Here is a 22464-nt window from a genome sequence, read left to right on the forward strand (position 1 = left end):
ATCGGGGGTGCCTGGGGCCAGGTCTGAGTGGAGAGGGAGAACATGCCAACCAGCACGGGGCTTCCTCCTGTGCACCCGGGGTGCTGGTGGTTGTATGAGTCTAAATGCACTACAAAATCACTTGAGTTATGGGCTTTGAGTGAATTTTATGGTTTGCAAATTGCATCTCCAAAGAACTCTTAAAAAGTAATAGGCAGGAACACAGAGATACAGAGATGATAAAATTGATTTAATGAACACGCCACACTCACACAAGCTGTAGGGCGGACCCCTGCACCCGGCCTCACAGGGCGGGGGCTGCTCCGAGGCCCAGAAACTCTTCTCTCACCCTGTGTGGTCGGTTTACACGTCCTTGAGCAAAGACCCCACCATGTCAGCTTCTCCTCCTTGGGGATGTTTTTATTCAAACCGCTGAGATGCTTTTGTCGGTGAATTTCCAAGTAAATGCAAACCCCAGAGATTGGTCTAAACAGCACAGTATCCACAGCACACGTCACACGTCGAAGGGAACAGCAGGGGCAGGGGAGTGGCTGTGGCCGAAGCCCCATGGGAGAGGCACTGTCGCTCCAGGGCCCTCTGTGGCCCTGCACACTCAGGGCCCCAAGAACCCATGCGGCAGACAGAGGGGTGGTGCAGCCCCTCTGAGCTGACTTGTGCAAAGGAGAGAGGGCCACGTGGGGACCATTTGCAGCCCCCTGAGGCTCACAAAGAGGCCTTGGGAACAGAAGCCACAGGAGGTTTTCGGTTGGGCCTCTGACACCTCCAAGCTTCCAGTAACGAGCCTGAACAAAGGCAGCTCTGCCCCCGACTCGCCACCTGCCCAGTGAGGCTCCTTCTCAGGCCTCCCAGAGCCTGCAGGCCTCATCTAGATGCCCACAGAAAGCACAGCAAGGACCGGATCCTGTTCACGGTGCACAGGCTCTCAGACCCGGTCCCAGGGAGCCAGGACCAACCCCTGCCTGGGGAGCCAGGAACTGGGCTGTGTGTGCGTCTGCCGAGATGTCCCTGTCCCTGCCAGGATCCTGGCCACCTCCTCCTCCTCCAGCTGTCAGGAGGGAGAGGTGGTGATCCCATGGAAGCACGTCTGAGCTGGAGCCAGACCTGCTCTCCCAGCCACTCGGGCGGCCGCTGGCCTGAGTCTCCAGTTCCAGGCCTAGGCCCTTCTTGTTGCTCACTAGGGTGCTCACAGGTGCAGCCACTCCATCCCTCTCTTATCAAACCTGTACCAGTGTGGAAAGGGGCGACTTCTGGCCCTGCTGTGTGCCTCCCCACCCCACACCCACAAATCCATGTGGGTGTGGTGTTCAGATTCCTATGGCAAAAAATACACAGTTCTGCACTTGCACTGAAAATACACATGTAACTGTTTTTCTGCTGAAGAATAAATATTACTTGGCTGTTATCTATAAATAAGTAAAATTTTATCATAGTTACAGAACTGAATCTATTAGCAAAATGTGGCTTGGCAAAATTTAATTGTAAGTTCTCACAGATTCCGGAACACTTTAATTCTCTCTGTCGTGGTGGGAGCTGTGGGACCAAGAGGCTTGGTCAGCCTGACTCAGCACCGTGTCCTTACCCACAGCAGTGCCTGGCGTGGGCACTTGTCCACTGCAGTGATCAGATGAACAAGTGAGGAAACACACGAATGCATGGGTGAGTGAATGAATGGGAGAATGAAGCAAATAAGCCGCTACCGATTTTCCATCTTTCCTGACATTTTTTATGGATTATGGACTAAAGCAAGCTAAAAGTTATCAAATGTTTACCTCAGTTTTATTCCTAAACAGTCAAGATTCAGTAAGCTGTAAGCAATGAACACACTGACTGGGAAGCTTAGTGTCTGGAGAACCAGATACAGCTAAGTGAAAAGTAGCACCTGTTACCACCCAGGTCTGCAATAGATAATCATGGCCACTAGAGGGAGCCACACAACCTGTCAAAGAGCAGCACTAGGCAGCCGCCCAGCAGGGTGGGTTTCTGTGCTTGTCCCAGCACTGGGCTGTGTAACCAAACAGTGCTCGCTGCCAGACTGTACAACAGACAACCCACCAGAGCACGCGGAAACGAGCTTAAAGCTGCACGCTCAGGAAGGGCCCCACCTCCCCATCTCAAATTTTTCACATCTGTTTTTTGTACAATCCCTCTGCTTTGAAAAACTTCAGTATAAATGGAAAAGAATTTTCCCTATGGATGACAACTGAATCCATTAAAAATCCACCTGCAGAAAGAACGCAAAACCATGACGTACAGAGTAGAAACACAGATTCCTACAGCAGGCTGCAGTTATTTCCTGCCTCCAGCAACATCTCGGCAAAGAGCATAAGCGGTGACACATCCCACCACATTCCTTCCAATAAGGGAAGTCGAGGCACGAGCGGCCCGGGAAATCAGACCACATGGAATTCGGGTCCCAGGGGTCCAGTTTCACGGGTTCCATTTGTAACTGAGGGTAGGAGACAATTGCCCACAAACTCCTTCTCCAGAAAGATGCAAATACTCTGTAAATGGGTTCAGGACCATTAAAAGCCACAGATGTTGTCAAACAGCCAGCACTGAGCAAACCTTCTAAGACCCAGTCCACAAATGAGGCTGCTTCAAAACCAATTTTAAACCATCTGCCAGGAGCAGAAGTTAACTCCCCTTGAAAGGTGTCGAAGCGTCCATGCCTATTTAGAGCAGGAAGCTCAGGGCTGGCCCTGGCTCCTGGCTCAGAGATCCACCCAAGGAGCGCTTGGAAATGAAGGGACACGAGGGACACAGGGGCAACACGAGAACCCCTGCCTAATTAATGGCCAAGCCTAGGGAGCTTGGCAAGATGCCTGGGGAATCTGTAGCGCCACCTGGCGTGGGAGCTCCAAGCCGCTGATTTCCACTAAGCGAGGAGCAGCCTGGAAAGTGGGACCCGGCGGAGCACCCACGCTCACCTGTGAGTGCGCTTGCAGCACCTGCCAGCACTGACTGACAAGCAGCTGCAGGATGAAGCCCAGGAGCTCCTGGGTGAGGTACAGGCCTGCCGGGGGCCCTGGAAGATGGGGATGGGAAGCGTGGTTGACATCTGGAACACACCGTGAGTTACACAGGAAGTGAACAGACCCTAACTTAGGACGACTTTCATTTAAAAGTTAGTCTTACTAATCTAATCACATTCTAGTTCTACTGACGACCCTGCTTCCTTCAAGGATTCAAATGTGCTTCTGGAATGTTCTCTGTGAAAGCCCCAAGCCTGAGTGAATCAAGGTGGAGGGTTTCGCCTCCAACTCCCAGCTCAGTGTCACCTGGCTAGACCCCACCGGCTCCTACTCAGGGACAACCCCCATGGGTTTCTCCGGGGAAAGCCATCTGTGTCTCTCCACTGTTAGGCCAAGAGGCCCTCCCCACTCTGGCCATGTCGTGCCTGCATTCCTACACATGATCTCTTCTCTTTCCCTTCCAGCCTGGGAACAGCCAGCTCCAGGCACAAGGGCCGCAGCCTCATCTCTGACACTTGGAAAACCCACGGGCTGGGCAGGCCCCCATCTGGCATCCCTGATTCCTAACTTGGTGCCCTCCGCCACCTCATTAGGATCCTGCAGCGGCCCTCCCCATCACTCACTTATCTGTAAAGATCCACAGAGCCCGAAACACAGCGCAGCCACCAAACCTATCGCCATCATCATCAATAAGTTCCAAGGCGCTCTGGCCTGTCACCACCCGAGGAAATCGGTCCCCACAAGGAGGCAACGCCGGGCACCTAATGAGCCACCTGCAGCCGCAGACTTGGCTCTGACACTGATGGAAGACAGGCCAGCGTTTTAATTACAGACAGTGAACCTGGGAGAGCCTCCACAGCTCCCATCCCCAGCCCCACCTGCAGCCCCAGCCTGCACCCAGTCCCCGAGAGATGCCCCGCAGGGCAGCCCCTCCCTCCTGCAGACAAAGGCAAAGAGCACAGCCTGTCAGATGCAGTTTGGAAACCCAGACACCAGCACCTCTGTGTCACCCCTGGCTACTTCCTGAACATCCCAGCCCTTCCTCCCTTTGGGACCTGCCACTGAGGCCCTGTTTTTCCCCCTAACAAATACCCTCTTCTTAAACCCCACAGGGACTGTCTGGAACCATCCCAGACTGAAGACAGCCTGCCTGTCTGTCAACGGAAATAAACAGCACGGCCACCCGACATCTTTTACGTTGCCACTAAGATGGCAAAGCTGGAGCTGGCGCCTGGCCCCGCCGTGAACACAGCACTTGGGACCCCTGCCTCCCTCTACACACAGCTGGGGGACCCCACCTCCCTCTGCACACAGCTGGGGGACCCCGCCTCCCTCTGCACACAGCTGGGGGACCCCCGCCTCCCTCTACACACAGCTGGGGGACCCCCGCCTCCCTCTGCACACAGCTGGGGGACCCCCGCCTCCCTCTGCACACAGCTGGAGGATCCCCACCTCCCTCTGCACACAGCTGGAGGATCCCCACCTCCCTCTGCACACAGCTGGGGGACCCCACCTCCCTCTGCACACAGCTGGGGGACCCCGCCTCCCTCTGCACACAGCTGGGGGACCCCGCCTCCCTCTGCACACAGCTGGAGGATCCCCACCTCCCTCTGCACACAGCTGGAGGATCCCCACCTCCCTCTGCACACAGCTGGGGGACCCCCGCCTCCCTCTGCACACAGCTGGAGGACCCCCACCTCCCTCTGCACACAGCTGGGGGACCCCCACCTCCCTCTGCACACAGCTGGGGGACCCCCACCTCCCTCTGCACACAGCTGGGGAACCCCGCCTCCCTCTGCACACAGCTGGAGGACCACCACCTCCCTCTGCACACAGCTGGGGGACCCCCACCTCCCTCTGCACACAGCTGGGGAACCCCGCCTCCCTCTGCACACAGCTGGGGGACCCCCGCCTCCCTCTGCACACAGCTGGGGGACCCCCACCTCCCTCTACACACAGCTGGGGAACCCCGCCTCCCTCTGCACACAGCTGGGGGACCCCCACCTCCCTCTGCACACAGCTGGGGGACCCCCACCTCCCTCTACACACAGCTGGGGAACCCCGCCTCCCTCTGCACACAGCTGGAGGATCCCCGCCTCCCTCTGCACACAGATGGGGGACCCCCACCTCCCTCTGCACACAGCTGGAGGATCCCCGCCTCCCTCTGCACACAGCTGGGGGACCCCGCCTCCCTCTGCACACAGCTGGGGGACCCCGCCTCCCTCTGCACACAGCTGGAGGATCCCCGCCTCCCTCTGCACACAGATGGGGGACCCCCACCTCCCTCTGCACACAGCTGGGGGACCCCACCTCCCTCTGCACACAGCTGGAGGACCCCCACCTCCCTCTGCACACAGCTGGGGGACCCCGCCTCCCTCTGCACACAGCTGGGGGACCCCCGCCTCCCTCTGCACACAGCTGGAGGATCCCCACCTCCCTCTGCACACAGCTGGAGGATCCCCACCTCCCTCTGCACACAGCTGGGGGACCCCCGCCTCCCTCTGCACACAGCTGGAGGACCCCCACCTCCCTCTACACACAGCTGGAGGACCCCCACCTCCCTCTGCACACAGCTGGGGGACCCCGCCTCCCTCTGCACACAGCTGGGGGACCCCGCCTCCCTCTGCACACAGCTGGGGGACCCCCACCTCCCTCTGCACACAGCTGGGGGACCCCCACCTCCCTCTGCACACAGCTGAGGGACCCTGCCTCCCTCTGCACACAGCTGGGGGACCCCGCCTCCCTCTGCACACAGCTGGGGGACCCCGCCTCCCTCTGCACACAGCTGGGGGACCCCCACCTCCCTCTGCACACAGCTGGGGGACCCTGCCTCCCTCTGCACACAGCTGGGGGACCCCCGCCTCCCTCTGCACACAGCTGGGGGACCCCCACCTCCCTCTGCACACAGCTGGGGGACCCTGCCTCCCTCTGCACACAGCTGGGGGACCCTGCCTCCCTCTGCACACAGCTGGGGGACCCCTGCCTCCCTCTGCACACAGCTGGGGGACCCTGCCTCCCTCTGCACACAGCTGGGGGACCCCCGCCTCCCTCTGCACACAGCTGGGGGACCCCCACCTCCCTCTACACACAGCTGGGGGACCCCCGCCTCCCTCTGCACACAGCTGGAGGACCCCGCCTCCCTCTGCACACAGCTGGAGGATCCCCACCTCCCTCTGCACACAGCTGGGGGACCCCGCCTCCCTCTGCACACAGCTGGGGGACCCCCACCTCCCTCTGCACACAGCTGGGGGACCCCCACCTCCCTCTGCACACAGCTGGGGGACCCCCACCTCCCTCTGCACACAGCTGGGGGACCCCCACCTCCCTCTGCACACAGCTGGGGGACCCCCGCCTCCCTCTACACACAGCTGGGGGACCCCCACCTCCCTCTGCACACAGCTGGAGGACCCCCACCTCCCTCTGCACACAGCTGGGGGACCCCGCCTCCCTCTGCACACAGCTGGGGGACCCCCACCTCCCTCTGCACACAGCTGGAGGACCCCCACCTCCCTCTGCACACAGCTGGGGGACCCCGCCTCCCTCTGCACACAGCTGGGGGACCCCTGCCTCCCTCTGCACACAGCTGGGGGACCCCTGCCTCCCTCTGCACACAGCTGGGGGACCCCGCCTCCCTCTGCACACAGCTGGAGGACCCCCACCTCCCTCTGCACACAGCTGGAGGATCCCCACCTCCCTCTGCACACAGCTGGGGGACCCCACCTCCCTCTGCACACAGCTGGGGGACCCCCGCCTCCCTCTGCACACAGCTGGAGGACCCCGCCTCCCTCTGCACACAGATGGGGGACCCCCACCTCCCTCTGCACACAGATGGGGGACCCCCACCTCCCTCTACACACAGCTGGGGGACCCCCACCTCCCTCTGCACACAGCTGGGGGACCCCCACCTCCCTCTGCACACAGCTGGGGGACCCCCACCTCCCTCTGCACACAGCTGGGGGACCCCCACCTCCCTCTGCACACAGCTGGGAGACCCCCACCTCCCTCTACACACAGCTGGGAGACCCCCACCTCCCTCTACACACAGCTGGGAGACCCCCGCCTCCCTCTGCACACAGCTGGGGGACCCCCGCCTCCATCTGCACACAGCTGGAGGATCCCGCCTCCCTCTGCACACAGCTGGGGGACCCCCACCTCCCTCTGCACACAGCTGGGGGACCCCCACCTCCCTCTGCACACAGCTGGGGGACCCCCACCTCCCTCTACACACAGCTGGGGGACCCCCGCCTCCCTCTGCACACAGCTGGGGGACCCCCGCCTCCCTCTGCACACAGCTGGAGGACCCCCACCTCCCTCTGCACACAGCTGGGGGACCCCGCCTCCCTCTGCACACAGCTGGGGGACCCCCACCTCCCTCTGCACACAGCTGGGGGACCCCCGCCTCCCTCTGCACACAGCTGGGGGACCCCCGCCTCCCTCTGCACACAGCTGGAGGACCCCCACCTCCCTCTGCACACAGCTGGGGGACCCCGCCTCCCTCTGCACACAGCTGGGGACCCCCACCTCCCTCTGCACACAGCTGGAGGACCCCCACCTCCCTCTGCACACAGATGGGGGACCCCGCCTCCCTCTGCACACAGCTGGGGGACCCCGCCTCCCTCTGCACACAGCTGGGGGACCCCCACCTCCCTCTACACACAGCTGGGGGACCCCCACCTCCCTCTGCACACAGCTGGGGGACCCCCACCTCCCTCTACACACAGCTGGGAGACCCCCACCTCCCTCTGCACACAGCTGGGGGACCCCGCCTCCCTCTGCACACAGCTGGGGGACCCCCACCTCCCTCTACACACAGCTGGGGGACCCCCACCTCCCTCTGCACACAGCTGGGGGACCCCCACCTCCCTCTACACACAGCTGGGAGACCCCCACCTCCCTCTGCACACAGCTGGAGGACCCCCACCTCCCTCTGCACACAGCTGGGGGACCCCGCCTCCCTCTGCACACAGCTGGGGGACCCCGCCTCCCTCTGCACACAGCTGGAGGACCCCCACCTCCCTCTGCACACAGCTGGGGGACCCTGCCTCCCTCTGCACACAGCTGGGGGACCCCGCCTCCCTCTGCACACAGCAGGGTTCACTTCCTGGCTCCAGCTCCGGATCCCAGCTTCCTACTCGTGCAGACCCTGGCAGGCAGCAGGTGAGGGCTCAGGTGGAAGACCTGGGTTGAATGTGTGGCCCCCGGCTTTAGCCCGGCTCAGTCCTAGCCACCGCAGATACTTGGGGGATGAACCAGCAGATAGGAGTCTGTGGCTCTCTCTCTCTCTCTCTGCCTCTCAGGCTAAAACAGGCCCACTTTGTAGAATGCTGCCTGTGCAATGCTGCCTTTTACTGAGTGAGTTTTCCTCCTAAGACATGGGCCTGGGTGACCTACCCAAAAAAGCACCGGGCTTGAGGCCGCGCTGTGGCACAGTGGGTTAACGCCCTGGCCTGAAGTGCCAGCATCCCATATAGGCGCCAGTTCTAGTCCTGGCTGCTCCACTTCCAATCCAGCTCTCTGCTATGGCCTGGGAAAGCAGTAGAATCTGGCCCAAGTCCTTGGGCCGCTGCACCCACATGGAGACTTGGAGGAAGCTCCTGGCTCCTGGCTTCAGATCGGTGCAGCTCTGGCCGTTGCAGCCAATTGGGGAGTGAACCAGCAGATGGAAGACCTGTCTCTCTCTCTCTCTCTCTCTCTCTCTCTCTCTCTCTCTCTCTCTCTCTCTCTGTAACTCTGACTTTCAAATAAATAAATAAATCTTTAAAAAAAAAAAAAGCACCGAGCTTGCACCTGATCTTCAGCTGGGCAAAGGGAACTGATCCTGGGTATTCTGATGATCTATTCTAATTGTAAATGGGTCCTGGCCACAGAGAGTTCATAATTGCTGGATTGAGGAAGATCTTGCTCACCACGAGGGGCAGGGCTTTCCAGAAGGGGAAAGCAGGAGGTGAGGCTGCCACCCACCGGTCTCCCCCCCAACCCCGTATCTCGCCACACCTACCTGGGTCCAATTCCACCCCTGCAGAGCCCTCTGTACCCGATACAGACACTGGGGATAACCAGCCAAGGAGCACAGTTCTCAGTCCTACTCACACTCTCCAACTCTTGCCTGCTGAAGTTGAACTTTGAGCCAGATGCTGGTGCGCTGGCCCCAGGCCCCCGGGGGCTCCACCTCCCACAGGCGGCCTCGCTCCTCAGGACAAGCCAACAGGAACTGCCTACAGACTGGGAGAGGGGGACATGCACGTGAGACAGGCAGACCCCCCACCCCCACCCCCAGCTCTGTCTCCCTCGGGCCCAGCTCTTTGATGACTTCAGAAATGGCTCCAGGGGCTCCTCTTGCAGCTACACCCCCCCCCCCACTCAAACCACCTTCTCATCGGCCAACCGAAGCCACAGGATCCCCCCTGCTCACCTGGCGCCCCCACCTTCATCCACCCATCTGTGCCAGTCACCAGGGGGCTGATCCCAGGATGCAAACGCACACCCCCATCCCCAAACCCAAGGACGCTCAAGACTCTTCTACAATTTGATGTTCTGTTTACATTTCACCTCCCGGCACTGTGACTCCTCTCTGGTTGGCCCTGATGCAATGTAACTGCTGTGTCAGCAGCTGTTAGACTTCATCATTGAAGAATCACAAGAACAAGTACAGAGGCGATGCTTTTCTCCTGAGTTCGTTCCGTGTGTGGTCGGCTGAGTCCATGGCTACAACCCCGTTGGCATGCAGGGCAGACTGTAGCACAGCCTGGGGGCTTAGCAGTGGGTAGTCACTCCTCACAGCTCTGGACGCTGGAGGTCTAAGACCCAGGGGTCAGAGGCTCAGTTTCTCCCCGGGTCCCCGTGTGCACCCCTGGTGCTGCCTCTTCTGAGCACACCTATCACGGCGGATCAGGACCTGCCCCGTGACCTCATTTAACTTCAATCGTCTTTGTAAAGGCCCTGTTTACAAATACAGTTGCATTAGAGCTTCAACCTAGGAATCTGGTGGGGGAGGGGAGACACTTCAGTCCTTGATGCCGTCCCATCTTCCCTTCTGCACTGTCCCCTCACCCCCAGCCCCCTCCCCCCAAGAACCATCCAGCTCATCCTCCGCAGACTCCTGGGCTCCAGAGGCCCTGGGAGGCCCGTGGGCTTTGTGTGCACATCCCCAAGTGAACGTTTTCACATGGCAGGGCCCAGAATCCAGGCACGTGGGAAGCCCCTCCTGGCCCCGCAGGTGCTAGGGGCCCTTCACCTAGCCCTCTCCTAACTTCTGTGGGACCCAGGGCAAGAACACAGGTGGAGACCTATAGCACTCAAGGCTGGGTTTACAGGAAAGGTAGAAGACCAGAACAATGCTAGATGTGAGCGTGCATGCTCCGCCCTCCTGGCTGGACAAACCATAGGGAGGCCCATCTCAAATTCAAAATCCTTTGACTTTTGGGGTTCTGCACCAGAATGTGGCAATACCCAGTGACCCGGCACCCCAGCTCTCAGCCCACCCTTCCTGCCTCTGTTCTCCTCCCATATGTCAGGGCACATCCCCATGCCACCAGCGGCCAAACCTGGAGCCTAAGTGGGTGCAGACTGGTGGCAGGAAACACCTTCAGTAGCAAAGACCCAGGGGAGACATCCACTGGGGCCCTCGGCAGCCACAGAAAGGAATTGGGGGTCCTTGTACCATGAACCAGTACAGGAGGGGCACAGACCTGGGTGTGTACTCCTCTTGGAGTACCCACCCTGTGGTAAGGGACACAGCTGACCGAGGGCCCAAAGCGTGGGCTGGGGTGGGAGTCCCTCTCTCCCAGGTGCAGGGCGGACTGCACTCAGTGAAAGCCATCGAGGGCACACGTGTGGGCAGTTGCACCTGCCACAGAAGACATGGGATTCACAGTCAGCACCTCTGGCTCTTCCCATGCAGGGCTCACAGAGCCCCAGGAGGGTCACGGCTCAGCTGGCACTGCAGCCCCGCACTTGGAACCTACTGTTCCTTGTGGAAAGGGCCCCCTTTACCCACACGGAAGTGGGGGGCAGGAGGCGAGGGGGCTCACTCTGACAGACTTAAAGCAAGGGTGGGGAAAGGGCCTCGGGGTGGTGTGTGTGGTGGGAGACCCTGCAGCCCCTGGAAGCGAGCCTATGGTGCACTCAACACAGTCAAGGCTCCTCAGGGTTGTAACAGACCAAGAGTGTGAGAACACAAATGACTCAGCCCACTGGAGGGAAAGCCCGCCCAGCCTTTCTGCCTTTCTCCGTGGCTTCACAGCAACGCTGTTCCCCTGTGCTACCCCACTCCTGAGGCTCACAAATACCTGTGCGACAACAGGGGCAGGGCCTGGAGAGACACACCACACCTGGTCTCTCTCTGGCAAAGCACATCAAGAACAGGACGATCATGGCTACCCTGGGGCCACTGGAAGGCTCTGGCCTTCCCTGTGGCTCCTGGGTCAACGGACATGGCAAGGAGCCATGGGCTGGCAGTGAAGGAGCAGGCACTGGGAGGGCCTGGCAGCAGGTGGCAGCTTGGAGGCTGCTCTGGGTTCTGCCTCTCTCTCAGACGGGCGGTTTGTTTTCCTTCATTTCTAAACCCAGTTGTGTCCCAGACTGGGAAAGGTTCACTTCTTGGCACTGAAGGGTATTTTGTGCGGAAGCATGTACCTGCACTGGCATGCACAGCTGTCACTCGCCAGCACTCCCCATGTGTGAGGTGGCATTACCTTGGTACATGGCAGGAGAAATGGGGCAGCTGACTCCCAGGGCCTCGTCCTCGGAGAACGTCTCACAGAAGTCCCGCAGCATGGCTGTCCCCAAGCCCTGGCGACGGTGCTTCCTCCTGACGAACACGGTATCCAAGACAGGCAGCAGGTAGCACGCGCCGGTGCCATCGCCACACAGGCTGCCTGCAGGGGCGGCAACAGGCATGCACTGTAACTGGGCTTGCTGCTGTCCTGCAGGGACCCCTGGGACCCCAGCACAGCCAGCATCGTTGGTCCCACCTGGATGAAAGGTTAGCTTTGCAAGCTAAACAACCAATGCTAACACAGCAGATGATCCAAAACCACCTGTAACTCAAGGCTATGAGGGCAGCCACTAGACCACCGCCCTGAAAGGAAACATGGCGGAGCTGGGATACTGCACGTGGCCTCCTCAGATCATCTCCTCACTGAGGCTTCTGGAGCCGAGGAGACACATCTGGCGACATCACAGTTCTCCCTGCAAAGGTGAGCCCTGAAGTCAGGTAGTGGGCCAGGTGAACAACCTGGCCTGTCTCTAGGATATGGACTTGTTTCAGAAACTCCGGTTACAGTGGCATGCAAGCATCCAAAGCAGACACAACCACAGGCCCTGCTTCCCTTGGAACAGAGCAAGACAGGCTGCCGCCAGCGTTTCTACACTGAGAGCATGATCTTGCAGCCACACACCTGTGTCAGCAACCTACCCAGGAAGTCGATTCTACATAGAGCCCACTGCACCACCTTCCTCATGTCCCATCTGCACAGGAGCCCAGGCCCCGAAGGGAGTAGGAAAACGAAGATGCAGCTAACCCAGATCTCACTGCAAGAGGTGGTATTTATCCCTGCCAAGACTCAGAAAATGGGTTATTTCCCATTGCAAGAAAAATGACTCAGAGTCTAACGAGCCAGACTAGATTGCGAAGGTGCACCCCACTGTGGTGAACTGTTTGCAAAACTGGCCACAGTGACTCTCCTTCCTATATCCTTGTCCCTTTGCCTGTGAGGGTAAGACTCCTGCCATCCAGAAATGGGGTCTTTCTACCCTCTTCTCCCAACTCTGGTCCCGTGACTTGATTTGTGACAGCACATGAGTTCTGAGCCCAGGGCCTCTGTCGTCTCTCAGGTCCCACAGGAGCACACCCAGGCTACCCTGGAACCACAAGGAACACCTGGTTCAGGAACCCCTGCAGGCCCCGCCAGCCTGCAGCAGCCCCAGGAGCACAGCCACCAACTGTGGGTGCAGCAGTGTGGACACACAGCAGGCCTGGCAGAGCCCAGATAACCACCCACCCAAACCACCACCCGAGAGAATGGTTAGCTAAATTCAGTTATTATTTCACGGCAAAAATGAGTGAATAAATAATCTATGGTAAATAAAGAGCTTCCGTTCCCTTGAGGCCATAGTTGGAAAGTACTTGGAATTTCAACCTTCATGTGAAATAATATAATTTCTATGTATATATGATAAGAACGATGTTCCTCAATGGTGAAGTCTTTTCAAGGGAAGGTTTAAAGTCAAATGAAGATACATTTATATTCTTAATGGTGTTAAACAGAAGTACAAGCTTAGGGATCTATTTAACAAAAGAACTGAAGGCCTGGAATAAGGAAACCTATAAAACACACTCCAAATGAGGAGAACTCTCACAATCATGGAGCAGAGGGCTCAACACCATTAAGACAGCAATTCTTCACAGATCCATCTACAAGTTCAAGGCCAGGCCCATCAAAATCCCAGCTGGCTTTTCTGTAAAAATTGATAAGCTGATGCCAAAATTTAAATGAAATGAATTTTTATATTATATGAAAAGAGTCTAAAATAACCAAAATAGTTTCAAAAGAGAAGAGCTAATTTGGAAGTCTTATGCTGTCCAATTTCAAAGCTTATTATAAAGTCAAGGAAATCAAGACAGGATGATGCTGGCACAACAATAAGCAAACAGACCAACAGAACAGAACTAAACCCAGAAATAAGCTCTTATCCTCGGATTTTCAACAAAGACTTTTTAGATATAATTCCAAAGGCACGATCCATGAAAGAGAAACACTGATAAGCTGAACTTCATTAAAATGTTCCTGCTCAGCATTTTGTTATGGAAACTCCAACAAACTAAAGCATGTGTATTAGTTCATCAACTGTCATCAGTGAACGGTGTTATTAACGGGGAAACGGGCTGTGCTGCTGGGGCGCTCTGAATTGTCTCCTCAATACTTCTATAAATCTGAAATTGGCCTAAGAATAGCTTAGCAATTTTAAATGCATTCGTCTTTTTTTATTTATTTGAAAGACAGTTACAAAGAGAGGTAGAGACACAGAGCGGGTGGTCTTCCAAACACTGGTTCACTCCCCAAATGGCCGCAATGCGTGGAGTTGTGCTGATCAGAAGCCAGGAGCCAGGAGTTTCTTCCAGGTCTCCCAAGTGGGTGCAGGGGCCCAAGGACTTGGGCCATCTTCCACTGCTTTCCCAGGCCATAGCAGAGAGCTGGATTGGAAGTGGAGCAGTGGGGACTCAAACTGGCATCCAGATGGGATGCTGATGCTGCAGGTGGCAGCTTTACCCGCTACGCCACAGCACTGGCCCCTACGTTAGTTATTTTGTAAAATGAGGCTGTAGCCTTACCTCACACCACATACAAAAATCCATTAAGATGGACCACTGACATAAAACTGCTCATATAAAATTTCTATGGGAAAAAAATTTCAAAACAAAGAAGTAATCTCTACAACTCTGGGTTAGGCAAAGACTTCTTAGATTCAACATCAAAAACACAATTAAGTGACAAATCTAAGTTCATCAAAATTCAACTCCTTGACTTCAAAAGACGCCATTAAGGAAAGAAAAATCTAAGCCACAAACTTTAAGACAATGTTTACAAGTAACATTTCTGATAAAAGACTTATAACCAGATTAAAGGATTCTTAGAAATCAATAAAAGAACAAAAAAACTGATTAAAAATGGACAGAAGATTGGACGTCTTTCTTCAAAGACATTCAAATCGCTCATTAGCTATGAGGAGATATTCAACATCGTGAGTCATCAGGGAAATGCAAGTAAGAGCCACAAAGAACTGTGACTTTTGGCTTTCTAGAATGACTCAAGAAAGCCAAACAATAAATGTTGACAAGGATATGGAGAAATTGGAACTGTCATATGTTGCTGATGGAAATGTACTCATATAATGATACAGTCACTTTGTGAAACAATTTGGCAGTTACTTTAAAAGTTAAACTTAGCTTACCAAATAACCCAGCGATTCTACTCCTAGGAACCTACCCAAGAGAAACGAGAGCATGTGTCCATATAAAACATGGAAGCAAATGTTTGTAGCAGCATCATTCATAAAAGCTAAAAACTGGAAACCATTTATCAACTGATAAATGCATAGGCAAAAAGATGTAAAATCATTCAACAGAGTACTACTCAGCAATAAAAAGGAATGAAATACTAACCCCTGCTACAATTTGCACAGATCTCAAAAGCACCCTGCCTGATGGAAAGTCTACATTTTCTATCCTCACTGTAGGTGAGCTGTGTGGGAAAGGCCGATAGAGACAAGGGCAGAGGATGCAGAAGCTGTGGTGCAAACAGAATGACTGACAGCAGATGCCACATCAGGAGGTGATGGAAGTATCCTAAAACTGCATATGGCTAAGAGTTATACAGCTCTCTACACCAACTGAAAATCATTGAGTTGTGTGCTTACACTTGACAACTTTCATGAGCTTTAAAATTTCTACTTCAGGGTCTGGCGCTGTGGCATAGTAGGCTAAGCCTCTGCCTCAGCACCAGCACCCTGGCTCAAGTTCCAGACGCTGCTCTTCCAATCCAGCTCCCTGCTGATGGCCTGGGTAAGGACTAGAAGGTGGCCCAAGTGCTGGGGTCCCCACACCCACATGGGAGACCTGGAAGAAGCTCCCAGCTCCTGGCTGTGGATTGGCCCCGCTCTGGCTGTTGCAGCCATTTGGAGAGTGAACCAGCAAATGGAAGACCTCTCTCTCCCCATCCCTCTGTCTGTAACTCTGCTTCTCAAATAAATAAATAAACCTTTTTTAAAACAAAATGTCTACTTCAGGAGCCTAGTGGTTAGACACCCACATCTCACATCAGAGTGCCTGGATTTGATCCCTGGCTCCAGCTCCTGATTCTAGCTTCCTGCTAATGCAGACCCTGGGAAGCAGCGGTGATGGCTCCAGTAGCTGGGTTCCTGCCACCCATGTGGGAGACCTGGATTGACTTCCCTGGGTCCTGGCTTTGACCCCAGCCCCGCCACTGCAGGGATTGGAGGAGTCAATCAGAGGATGAGATTCATTCTTTTATATTCATTCATTCATTCATTCTCTCTCTCTCTCTCTCCCCACCCCACCCCCCATCTTCTCCTCTCAATTTTTTTTTTGAAATTGTATTTTAGGGGTCAGAACTGTGGCATAGTAGGCTAAGCTTCCACCTGTAGCACTGGCATCCCACATGGGCACCAGTGAGTCTCCTGGCTGCTCCTTGTCCAATCCAGTTCCCTGCTGATGGCCTGGGAAAGCAGTAGAAGATGGCCCACGTGCTTAGGCCCTAGAAGACGCTCCTGGCTCCTGGCTTTGGATCAGCCCAGCTCTGGCCACTGTGGCCATCTGGGGAGTGAATCAGTGGACAGAAGACCTTTCTCTCTGTCTGTAACTCTACCTTCTAAATAAATAAATTTTTAAAAATGAATTATTTTTTAAGAATACTATAACAAATCAAGTTGGAAAGGGTAAGAGTAAACTTTCAATGGAGAAATACAGGGCCGACGCCGTGGCTCAACAGGCTAATCCTCCGCCTAGCGGCGCAGGCACACGGGGTTCTAGTCCCAGTTGGGGCACCGGTTTCCTGGTTGCCCCTTTTCCTGTCCAGCTCTCTGCTGTGGCCCGGGAGTGCAGTGGAGGATGGCCCAAGTGCTTGGGTCCTACACCCGCATAGGAGACCAGGATAAGCACCTGGCTCCTGCCTTCAGATCAGCATGAATGATGGCTGCAGCGCGCCGGCCATTGGAGGGTGAACCAACAGCAAAGGAAGACCTTTCTCTCTGTCTCTCGCTCTCACTGTCCACTCTGCCTGTCAAAAATAAAAAAAAAAGAAATACAGCAGACTCCCCTTTCACTGAGTGATCAGTGTTCTCACCAGGAGCAATTACAGAATGAGTTTATGCACTCCAGCCCTCCAATGTGACATGACGGAATAGGTATTTCATTTCCCCTAGGAAAACCATAACCTCAGGCTAATTACGAGAAAATATCAGACACATGTAAATCACCATCTACAAATCACCTGACCAATATTCCTCCAGTGTCTAGACAATGAAAAACAAGGAGAAATAATAAGACAGGAAGAGGAGACTCCAGAGACCTGAGGAGTAAGAGTCACGTAGACCTGGAAAGGGAAAAGGGACACTGGTGGGGAATGAACCCACATGGAGGCTGTTTTGGTGCAGTTATGTAGGACACTGACGCTGGGGAAACACGGGGGAAGGATGTACAGAACTCTCTGTACCATCTCTGCAGCTCTTCTGTAAATCTAGAATTCTTCAAAGTGAACAGAGAGGAGAAGGAGGGGAGGAAGAGGAGGAGGAGGAGAGTGGGAGGAAGATGATGACTTCTCTACCAGTCTTTACTGACCACACCTACAGACTGGTAAAATGAAACTCACCCCATGGCATCAATTCCTAAAGCTGATACTTAACTACAATCCGACTATGAGCAAGGGCTGAGGGAAGAAGCTGGCTGCACACAGACTGACTCTCGAGTGCTAGTCAGAACATCAAGTCCACGGATATCATTGCAACATCACATGGAACAGCTGGTAGGAACACTGGCAATGATCTGATCCATTCAACCCACTTTATAGACTTGGCCACTGAGCTCATGAGCCTTGGCTCTGACTGTTCAAGGATGTCCCCTCATCAGGTCCTTGAGTCTCTGTGGATTCACAGATCAAACCTCAACCCATGTCACCAAGTAGCTTGTGGGAGGTCAGAACCAAGACCCAAGATCCTTAGTGTCCTTTCTTCTTCCTGGCTACTTCATGTGTACCATCACCTTCACCAACTACACAAGCTGTCTCCACACCTAGGACACTTGGGAAAATCAAAACAATCTGTTTGGGTAGATGTGCTCTACCCAAATAGAGTAAAGCGGCTGCTCCCCGGGTAAATTATACAGAAAGACCTGTTACTAGAGGATGACTAGTCGTGGGAAAAACTGGTCATGGGAACAGATGCATGGAGACCACAAGCCAGAGTAATTACTGTGTGTGGGGGCCGGCATTGTGGGGTAGCAGATAAAGCCGGTGCCTGCAGTGCTGGCATTCCATATGGGTGCCAGTTCGAGTCCCGGCTGCTCCATTTCCAATCCAGCTCTCTTCTATGATCTGCGAGAGCAGAAGAAGATGGCCCAAATCCTTGGGCCCCTGCATCTGCGTGGAAGACCCGGAGGAAGCTCCTGGCTTCAGATCAGTGCAGCTCTGGCCGTTGTGGCCAACTGGGGAGTGAACCAGCAGATGGAAGACCTCTCTCTGTCTGCCCCTCCTCTCTCTGTGTAACTCTGACTTTCAAATAAATAAATAAATCTTAAAAAAAAATTAGTGTGTGTGCTGGTGTGACGATGGGGGCCGGAGTGGCCAAGTACAGACCAATCAGAACATTCTACCCATGAGGCCACAGCAGTGTGTATAACCTTCAACAATGTGAGACAATTTTAGCCACTAATGCTAATGGCAAAAAACAAGAAAGGCTGAAATTTCACACCTTAAGCATCCAACTTAGAGAATGGAAAAGAACAAAAGAAACACAGAACAAAGGGAAGAAGATAAGAAGAAAGAATAAAATAAAAAAACAAAGAACAGAAGAAGGGTGTTTGAAAGTTCAGGAGTTGCTACAGTAGAAAAGGAGATAAAATGCACAAAGTATATTAGGAATTATATGGTTGAGATTTAAAAGAAAAGAAAAAATTGAAAAAATATAAAGGACACATTCCTAGTACAATACAACTCACCAAAACTGACTCAAGGAAAAGCAAAGCAAAATGGCCCCTGAGCATGAAAACATCAATGCTCAAAACCCTCACACACGGGACACACCTGACCCAGGAGGTGCCAGAAACAAAGCGAACAAAGCCTGCCGAGCTCCAGGAGTCTCCTCCAGAGAACTGAACCGGTGAGGCCACTTCCTGGCACAGCCTGTGAAAACAGTGCAGCCTTTCCAGGAAGAAACATGCAGCCCGGCACAGGAAAAACAGGCAAATAATTGTCATCTGTGAACACAGAGGCTAAAAAAGGCATACAAATAGTAACAAATTGGATTCAACAAGGCAGACAACATTAGGTCCCCTCAGGGAGCTGGATTCTCTCTCCCTAATGTGGCTGTTGTGGGGGAGACATGTGGCCGGGGAGGAACTGAGACCAGGGAGTGAATGACCCCTGCACACAACAGGGCTTTACTTTCAGGAAACAGGGAGAATAGGCAAAAGCTACCAAAGAGTGAACAACTGGAAACAAACAGGTTATCCCTTAACAATAATGCACCCCTCCCAAAAAAGGGGGACCAGCATTGTGGTGTAGGCTGTTACAGCCTATGACTGCAGCCGCTCCAGCTACAGTCCAGCTCCTGCTATGCAGCTGGGAAGGCAGCAGAGGATGGTCCAAGTGCTTGAGCCCCTGCCACCCACGTGGAAGAACTGGATGGAGCTCCAGGCTCTTGGCTTCCACCTAGACCAGCTCCTGCCATTGTAGCCATTTGGGGAGTGAAACAGCAGATGGAAGATTCTCCCTCCCTCGCTCCCTCTCTCCCTCCCTCCCTCCTGCAGCTCTGTGTAGCATTTCAGGAAGAACTGCTCTAAAAAGTCCTAATCCAGGTCAAGTAGTCAACACTGCCAGTCAAAGAGAAGGAAGACAGATATTTAGGATATTGATGAAGATATCTGGGATACTCTTAAACCACAGAAACTCAACATAGAAACAGCTAAGAGTGCTACTTGTGCTAAGGATACCACTTTTAGGTAGCATCCTCTTACGCCTGCCCTGGGCCACTTCACAAGTTTAAGCACCAGACACCACTGGCTCCTGAGGCAGTTGAGCACGCCCTGAGGAGACCCACCAATGGTCTGCATGCTCCTGGATTCTGTAGTATTGATGAGGGAAGTTAAAGAAGACACAAATAAATGCACGGTACTCTGTGTTCATGGTAAATGTCCGTACTACCCCAAGCAATCTACACATTCAATGTGATCCTTATCAAAATTGCAGTGACATCTTTCACAGGAGTAAAAGAACTGTCTGTAAACTTGTACAGAACCACAAAAGACCATGGGCACTCCAAACAGTGTTGACTTCAAAATATACATGTACGACAAAGCTGGAGTAATCAAAATAGCACAGCACTGACACAACAGTAGACATGCCGAGCAATGGAACAAAACAGAGCCCAGATACGATCCCACACATGCAAAATCAACCCACTTTTGACAGTATCCCCAATAAATGGTGTTGGGAGAACTATACCTATGAAAAAGGCAACTAATATAACTAATTATAATAGGTCCAGATATTAACAGACAAGGACTTCAAACAGCTTTACAAATATGTTCAAAGGATCAAAAATAAAATATAAACTATGAAAGTGAAATAAAATTTTTAAATATTTTCAGTAAACAAAAGCTAAGGATTTGTTCAGCGGAACTGCATGACAAGAAATGCATGGGGAAGTACTCTAACCTGCAGAGAACTGACATTTGATGGCTACAGGGACCTACAAAAACAACAACAACAAAAAAATACCTCCCAGAATCTTAAAGGGGAAAGTATGTGAGTAAATATTTTTAATTATATATTTTTCTTGTTTTGATATATTTAAAAGACAGGACAATGTACTAAAATCATAAATAAGTTTTGATAATTTTATAACATAAACAGATCTAATATATAATACCAGTAGCTCTATATAAACAAGAGGTAAATAAAAATCACCCCTGCAAAGTTTCTACATCTCACTAAAGTCATTCAATATGATCTAAGTTAACTGGCATGAGTTCAAAATAAATTATAGAATCCCTAAAGCAACAGTTTTAAAAAGTGCAAAAATACAGAGCTAGAAAGCCAACAGAGAAATCAAAATGGAACACTAAAAAAATCTGATTACAACAAAAGAAGGAAAAGAGGAACAGAGGAGAAAAAATGACATGAAACAAACTGCAAAGGGGAATGGCTAATATAGCCAAACCAATCCTTGAATGTAAACATTCAAGTTTACATGTAACACTCCAGACAAAAGGTAGGCACTGTGCAGAACAGATTGACAGGGGCCGGCACTGTGGCTCAGCCGGTTAAAGCCCCAGCACCAGATCGACTACCGGCTGCTCCACGTCTGATCCAGCTCCCTGTTGATGCTCCTGGGAAAGCAGTACGGAAAGTTCCAGCCTGGCTCAGCCCTGGCTGTTGTGGCCATTTGAGAGTGAATGAGCAATGGAAGATCTTTCTCTCCTTCTTTCTCTGTAAGTCTGCCTTTCAAATAAATAAATAAATCTTTAAAAAAAAAAAAAAAGAACAGGTTTTCAACGCAGGACTCAGTTATACACCAGCAACAAAATACATGCTTTAAAAATAAGGACACAGGCCGGCGCCGTGACTCAACAGGCTAATCTTCCACCTTGCGGCACCGGCACACCGGGTTCTAGTCCCGGTCGGGGTGCCGGATTCTGTCCTGGTTGCCCCTCTTCCAGGCCATCTCTCTGCTATGGCCCGGGAGTGCAGTGGAGGATGGCCCAAGTACTTGGGCCCTGCACCCCATGGGAGACCAGGAGAAGCACCTGGCTCCTGGCTTCGGATCAGCGCAGTGCGCCGGCAGCAGCGCGCCGGCTGCGGCGGCCACTGGAGGGTGAACCAACGGCAAAGGAAGACCTTTCTCTCTGTCTCTCTCTCACTGTCCACTCTGCCTGTCAAAAATTAAAAAAAAAAAAAAATAAGGACACAGGAGCCCACATTCAGCCTAGGGACTAAGCTGCTGGCTGGATGTCCATATCCCATATCAAGTGTCAGGGTTCGAGTTCTGGCTCTGTTCCCAATTCCAGGTTCCCACAGTGCACACCCTGGGAGACAGCAGATCATGCTGCAAGCAGTTGAGTTCCTGCCACCCATGTAGGAGAGCTGGACAGAACTTCTGGCCCCCAGGTGAGGCACTGCAGGCATCTGAGAAGTAAAACAGTAAATGGGAACTCTCTGTCTCCATCTGTGTCTCTGTCTTGCTCCCTCTCTTAGCCTGTGAAACACATAAAAAAAAAAATGAAACAAAAAATTGCAATAAAAATAAGTATGTAAGTGGACTGAAAGTAAAATAAAAAAGTAAAAGGTGAGAGGACCAGTGTTGTGGTACAGGCTAAGCTGCAGTTTGCAGTCATACTAGCAGGTCATACTAGAATGCTGGTTTGAACCACAGCCGCTCCTCTTCTGATCCAGCTTCCTGCTAATGGGCCTGGAAAGGCAGCAAAAGATGGGCCCCTGCCACTCAGGTGGGAGACTTGGATGGAATTCCTGGCTCCTGGATTTTTTTTTTTTTAAGATTTATTTATTTGAAAGGTAGAGTTACAGAGAGGCAGAGGCAGAGAGAGAGAGAAAGATATCTTCCATTTGCTGGTTCACTCCCCAAATGGCTGAAACGGCCAGAGCTGAGCCCATCAGAAGCCAGGAACCAGGAGCTTCTTCCAAATCTCCCATATGGGTGCAGGGGCCCAAAGACTTGGTCCATCTTCTACTGCTTTCCCAGG

The 22464-nt window shown here is 53.4% G+C and overlaps 1 protein-coding gene across 1 annotated transcript in view; it reads right to left on the reverse strand.

Moving 5' to 3' along the window:
• Positions 1-22464, reverse strand: part of LOC133769342 (protein FAM169B-like) — a 68046-nt gene that overhangs the window by 2046 nt on the left and 43536 nt on the right. The window contains exons 6-7 of the mRNA XM_062204545.1: positions 11666-11848; positions 9063-9194 (exon numbers count right to left, since the gene is read on the reverse strand). Of these exons, the coding sequence (XP_062060529.1) occupies positions 9063-9194; positions 11666-11848 (315 nt within the window). The remainder of the gene's footprint in view (positions 1-9062; positions 9195-11665; positions 11849-22464) is intronic.

Source organism: Lepus europaeus, chromosome 11 (genome assembly GCF_033115175.1).
Source record: "Lepus europaeus isolate LE1 chromosome 11, mLepTim1.pri, whole genome shotgun sequence".
In the NCBI taxonomy this organism is placed as follows: Eukaryota; Metazoa; Chordata; class Mammalia; order Lagomorpha; family Leporidae; genus Lepus; species Lepus europaeus.